The sequence below is a fragment of the Orycteropus afer genome, unplaced genomic scaffold, assembly GCF_000298275.1.
Source record: "Orycteropus afer afer isolate SDZICR_OR568_19922 unplaced genomic scaffold, OryAfe1.0 scaffold00063, whole genome shotgun sequence".
NCBI lineage: Eukaryota > Metazoa > Chordata > Mammalia > Tubulidentata > Orycteropodidae > Orycteropus > Orycteropus afer.
Window position 1 is genome coordinate 3,130,156 of NW_006921650.1, and position 6,583 is coordinate 3,136,738.

General features: G+C 37.4%; 1 protein-coding gene across 1 annotated transcript in view; it reads right to left on the reverse strand.

Annotated features, from left to right (window-relative positions):
- Nucleotides 1-6,583, reverse strand: part of PPP1R9A (protein phosphatase 1 regulatory subunit 9A) — a 577,130-nt gene that overhangs the window by 242,944 nt on the left and 327,603 nt on the right. Inside the window, exon 2 of the mRNA XM_007939795.1 lies at nucleotides 4,914-5,046. Within this exon, the coding sequence (XP_007937986.1) occupies nucleotides 4,914-5,046 (133 nt within the window). The remainder of the gene's footprint in view (nucleotides 1-4,913; nucleotides 5,047-6,583) is intronic.

The following is a 6,583-nucleotide window of genomic DNA, read 5'->3' on the forward strand; positions in this document are numbered from 1 at the left end:
GTTTGATATCTTTTGTGATACTTTTCCTGATTCTAAAATGAGTAGGTTTTATTTTATTATTTTTTTAATATATTTATCTTTCAGAGAAAGTATTTCAGCTGATGGTTTTTCTTCTGGGTAAGCTTATTTTCAGTATACGACAGAATTTTTTCCGGATAGTCTGAAATTTTAGTTTTAATCTTCCTAGATATGATGCTAATCTAGGAATGTAGATAATTTTCAAATCCACATGATACTGAATTTTTAAATCATTTTCCAAGTTTCGTTTTAAAATATAGCTTTAAATTAAGTCCACTGATTACATTAATCCACTCTTCTATGTTCTTATTTTCTGTTTACAGATCTGTCCAGTTCTGACAGAAATGTACATGAATATCCAGGAAGTGCATTTCATTTAGTTCTTCTAGTTTCATTTTTAGTATGAAATACAGAGTACGTACAAATGAGTTTAAGAAAATATTTATCCATAAAGTATTATATTTAAAGAGCAAAAATAAGACAAACATTCATTCACAGGTCAACAAAAAGAGAGAGCAATATCAATACTCCTAAATCCCACTATATACGCCACAGCCTGGTGATAAAACTCTTCCCCCAGGAACTATTATCCCAAGTATTATGTTAATCAGTCTCTCTTTTCTTTTCTCTGAAACCACTATTTGTATAACTCCAAAATATTTGGCATTTAATTTTTCCCGATTTTGAAATGGAATTATGCTTTGATTTAGAATTTAACATAAATGACTTCTGTGATTTGCTTTTTTTTTTATTTTTAATTTAAAAAAAAAAAAACCCTTTTATTGCGATTTGAGTAAAAGTTTACAGAGCAAATTCATTTTTCACTCAACAGTTCATACACATTTTGTTTTGTGACACTGATTGCACTCTCTACTTTCTAACAGCTCTCTTCCCTCTTCCTCCCTGAGCTTACCTCTTCCCTGTGTCCTTTTTCCTATGTATTCCTGTCTTCTTCACTTGATCCTTGCACAAATGCTCCCCTTCTGATCTTCCATCGTTGATTATTCTAAAGAGCACACCTCCCTCATGTAATTATTCACTTTATGGAAATAACAGTTTACATTAAAAATGCATACAAAGAAAGATACTATAGTACAACTCCAATTATGAATATGTCTTAATTATAAATGGAATAAAATATCAGATATGTTGTTGTTGTTGTTGTTAGGTGCCAGAGAGTTGCTTCTGCCTTGTACTGACCCTGTGATGCCCGTTCCTGCACATCCTCACAATCGTTGTGCTTGAGCTCACTGGTGCTGCCACTGTGTGGATCTTTTTCATTGAAGATCTTAGTCTTTTTAGCTGAGGCTCTACTTTATTAAGCATGATAAGAAGAAAGTCCTTTTCTGGGACTATTCCCTCTGATAACATGTCCAATGTATGTGAGATGAAGACTCACCATCCTTGCTTCTAATGATGACTCTAGCTTGTCTACTGTTTGGCTAAAGGTTAAGCCACAGGAGTGAGTTCAATTCCAGGCCCAAAAGGTGACTAAGGGCTACAGTCACAGGGGGCTTCAACAGTCTCCATGAAGCCAATAAGCCTGATCTTTTTCTTTATGATTTTTTAGTTTGGTTCTACAGTTTGCTCCCACTCTATCTCCAATTCCGATCCCTTTCCAAGTGGTTAACAGTGATAGCTGGGCACCACTGAGTTCTTCTGGTCTCAGGATCACACAGGCTCAGGTACCCATGGTCCATTAGTCCCTTGGACTATCTGTTTCCAAGTGATTTGATTTTTCTTCACCATCACCTTTGTATTTTTAAGAATTATATACACTGCGGAAGGAAGACTGGGTAATCTACTTCTGTAAAGATTTACCAACTCAGAAATCCAAAGGGGGTCGCTGTGAGTCAGAATCAACTCAATGGCAGAGAGTTTGGTGGGTTTTTTGTTTTGTTTTGTTTTGTTTTGTTTTTTTATACACACCTACTTGAAGCTATAAGGGGCTCTAGTAGCATAGTGCCTAAGGCACTTGACTACTCACCAGAAGGCTGGTGGTTCAAACCCACCAGCCACTCCTCGAAAGGAAGGTTGGGCAATCCCACTTGCGTAGTGATACTGCCTCGGAAACCCAAGGAGGGGTCGTTATGAGTTGGGGCCGAATGGACGGCAAACAACAACAACAACAACAACAACACTTGAAGCTGTAACTCAGTTATCTTCACTACTGAGTAATATTGTATAGATATGCTACAATTTGTTAACCAATTTTATAACTGATGAATATTTGAATTGTTCTAATATTTTGCCATGTTAATTTTGTAATATTATGGCCCATGAGGCAAATGCAGACCAAGGCTGTTACTGTATGACTTGGGAGCTAAGAATGTTTTTTCCATTTTTAAATGGTTAAAAAATGTAAGTATCACTCATATTATCTTTCTAAAATTGTCTGTAATTGGAGCATTCAGTCAATCAAGTTTAATATAATGACTAACAATCTTTATATTTACATGATCTAGTAATTTTACAGGAGCTCTGGTAGCATAGTGGCTAAAGCACTTGACTGCTAACCAGAAGGCTGGCGGTTCAAACCCACCAGCCACTCCTCGGAAGGAAGGTTGGGCAATCCTACTTCCGTAGTGATACTGCCTCGGAAACCCAAGGAGGGGTCGCTATGAGTCGGGATCGACTCGACGGCACATAACAACAACAACAACAGTAATTTTACATTTAATATTAATAGAGTTTTCACCTCCTTTTTCCTCACTTTTGCTATTTTGAATAGGTTGATTTTCATTTCTTTTCCTCTTCACAAATTTGAAAGTGAATTACTCATATGAATTATGTAGGTGATATGTTCTTTAAATCCAGCAAATTTCCTTCTTTTACCAGAATAGGTAAATGCTGTCTGGGCTAGAGACAGTATTTGTAGATGACTGTGCGTATTCTCTTTTTAGTGGCGTATGACATCATGTCTCCCTGCTTCCTGTGCTGCAAATGAGAACTTTGATGCTGGTTACTCATTTTGCCTTTGTAATTACCTTTGCAAGAAGCCCTGGCTGTGCACTGGGTAAGGGCCAAGCTGCTAGCCAAAAGGTAAGTGCTAACCAGCTGCTTCATGGGACAAAAATGTGACAGTCAGTCTGCTTCTGTAAGATTTACATTTACAGCCTTGGAAACCCTACGGGGCAGCTGTACTCTATCCTGTTGTTGTTGTTATATGCCATCCGGTCAGACCTGACTCACAGCAACCCCACCTTGGGTTTCCGAGGCAGTATCACTACGGAAGTAGATTGCCCAACCTTCCTTCCAAGAAGTAGCTGGTGGATTTGAACCGCCAGCCTTCTGCTTAGCAGTCAAGTGCCTTAGGCATTACGCTACCAGACCTCCACTACTCTCTCCTATAGGGTCGCTATTAGCCTGAATCTGTTCGCTGGCAATGAGTTTGGTTTGATTTTGGATGAAGGAATCAACTCAACAGTAACTGGTTTACGTTAAAGTGGGGAAGATTTTTTATTTTGTTTTCTTTAAGCACTCTCACCTAAAACCCCGTGAGGCCTTTCTAAAATGAGATTCTGGTGTTTTTTGTTGTTTTCAGCTCAGATATTCTTCTTCTGTTATCTGTATAATAATTGCCTTTCCTTCCCTATTGCCATTTCGTTGTCCTTCTGTTGGATCTTCTTCATGATTTTTCTTGGATTTTTGCTCTATTATTTGAGAATTCATTTGGGCTGTTTTTTCACACTTGATCATCTAGGACACCAATCTGAGTCTCAACAACAACCCTCTCCAAATTAATTCCTCTACTGAAATTTCCACTTCCAAAATGAAGCTTTTTGTTGTTTTTGTTAAGTCTACTTAAGAAGGTCTTTTTAAAGCCTTACATGAGCATGTTTACTAACTATTTTGTTCATTTCTTTTTGTTATTCAAATTGTCACCTATTTGCTCTGGGTTGGCTTTAAAAAAAAAAAAAAAAATCCCAAAGATGTCTTATTTTTCTGTTCAAGGGTTGTCAGTCCACCTCCATGTGGCCATCTTACATGGCAAGAAACAGGACAGTGTCTGGTCCTGTGGGTTAGCAGTGACTGTAACATGCATGTTGTCATTCCAGAGACAAAACTCAGGATGCAGGCCCTCTGAACTCTGTGGTCCCTGTTCTCTTTCAGCACTCTCCTCTCAGAGATAGAAAGGTGGTTGCCTTCTCTTTAGATCTTCCTGGATTCTGCAGAAATCAGGGACACCAAGCACAGTCATGTGGCACATGATGCTCTTTATCCAGTGGGGAGCTGTAGCCAGCTCATACTGGCTCTCGAGCACCAACTGTGAAATTTTTAGAAATTTTGCGAGCCAAATGATGTTAAATTGGTTGCCTGAAATCACTCATGATGGGAATATTTTATCAGAGAAACTAGCAAAATTATACAAATGAGGCCCCTCCCACCAAAGAGACAGTTGAACATTTAGCAGCACACCATTACCTTCAACCCCACAACAGTCCATGATTCTCTAAAGATCACTCTCTCTCCGTCTCTAATCTACCACATTCTAAGCCTAATTATGACTGCTTTCCCTCTACCCAAAAAAAAAATTTAAAAAAAAGTTTCACCTGTTCCAAGCAGTTCTCTCAGGGCTTTCCCCTCTACCAAGGTTTTTTTCTAGGAAACCAATGAAGCATTAGAACCCATTCATACCTCCCCAGTTATCACTGTCACCCCAGACAGCTAAAATAGACAAGTTTCAGTTGGAGTGGGAAGGGAGGAGGGAGTCTGTCAATCCACTATCTACCTAAAATCTGTATCAACTATTTCTGAAATTAAATAAATAAGATACTCGATGAGAACTAAAACTCTAGCCAATCAGAGAAGAAAGTCTACCCTTAGGAAAAAGAAGTAATTTCTTATTATGAACATAGCAACATAATAGCATAAACACTGTAGAACTCATATACCTTTCTCTAGTTCTACTGGGAAAAGTTCCAGCTTTTCTACACGCTTTTCAAGTTCATACTCAGCTGAAGCAGCCACAGGGTCAACTTCATCATTTCTCCTGTCATAGTCTTCATTGGAGTATGTGCTGAAAACCTGTAGTAAGAAACCAGGAAGGAAACAAAAAAGATAACATAATCCAGAAAACACAGTTTTCCCAATTTTAAAAAAAAAGCAGCTAGGAATTCAACTAAAGTTTCAAAAAAAAAAAAAATAGTATGAATTTCTTCTAAACATTTTTTTTTCTTCAAAGGCAATTAACATGTTAAGAAAATGAAACTGAAGCAGAATAAAAATGATTTGTTAACCAAAAAAATTTATGCATAATTCTACCACTTTTAATAATTTAGGAGACAACAGTAGTCACAGAATACATTATTTTCATTGTCCTTTAAAAATTCAAAACATACCATAATATATGCATTACTCTACTGGCTCCTGGTAAAACATCTTGAAGTTCCCTAAGGAAACAACAGCACTGAACTTGCTTTATCCTATAATCTATACTAGCCTTGAGAGGTTGTAGTGTGCCAACACTATATTTCAATTATAATAACCCTTCCATAGCCATCGTCTCACATTCATGGACTAAAGCAATTATGGGTCGAAAATATTTAGGAAAACAAAATCCATAAAGTAAAGCTTCAATTTTCCACATGCTAAGCACTATAATTAATCCATGCAGATGAGGTGATATGTAGGCATATCCTGCCTGCTTTAGTCTCCTGCCATTTCACAGATCCTCAAACTCTTTGCAGCATTCTTTTTTATTACTGACCTCAGCTTGTTCATTTGCTACTTGTGTTGTGTGCACCCTTTGTTTCTGTGAAAAAATAGCTCCTAAAAAAGCCATTATATGATCAAAGGAATCCCTCAAGACTATGTCACCCACCACATAAATAAAACAAAGGATAAGAACCACATGATCATATCAATTGATGCAGAAAAGGCATTTGATAAAATCCAACATCCATTCCTGATCAAAACTCTCAGCAAAATAGGACTAGAAAGGACATTCCTCAACATAATAAAGGGCATCTATGCAAAACCAACAACCAATATTATCCTCAATGGAGAGAGACTGAAACCATTCCTCTTGAGAACAGGAACCAGACCAGGATGCCCGCTATCACCACTGATATTCAACATTGTATTGGAAGTCCTAGCCAGGGCCCCAAGGCAAGTAAGGGAAATCAAAGGCATCCATTTGGGTAAGGAAGAAGTCAAACTATCCCTATTTGTTAATGATATGATCCTATACCTAGAAAACCCAAGAGACTCAGTCAAAAATCTACCGGAACTAATTGAGAGATTTAGCATCGTAGTAGGATATAAGATCAACATCCAAAAATCAGCTGGATTCCTCTACACCAGCAAAGAGACTGCTGAAGAAGGAATAAGGAATTCAATACCATTTACAAAAGCTACCAAAAAAATAAAATATTTGGGAATAAATCTTACCAGGGACACAAAATACCTGTACAAAGAAAACTATAAAAAACTACTTCAAGAAACCATAAGAGAACTACATATATGGAAGAACATCCCATGCTCATGGATAGGAAGATTGAACATTGTGAAAATGTCAATTCTACCCAAAGCAATCTATACATTCAATGCAATCCCAATCCAG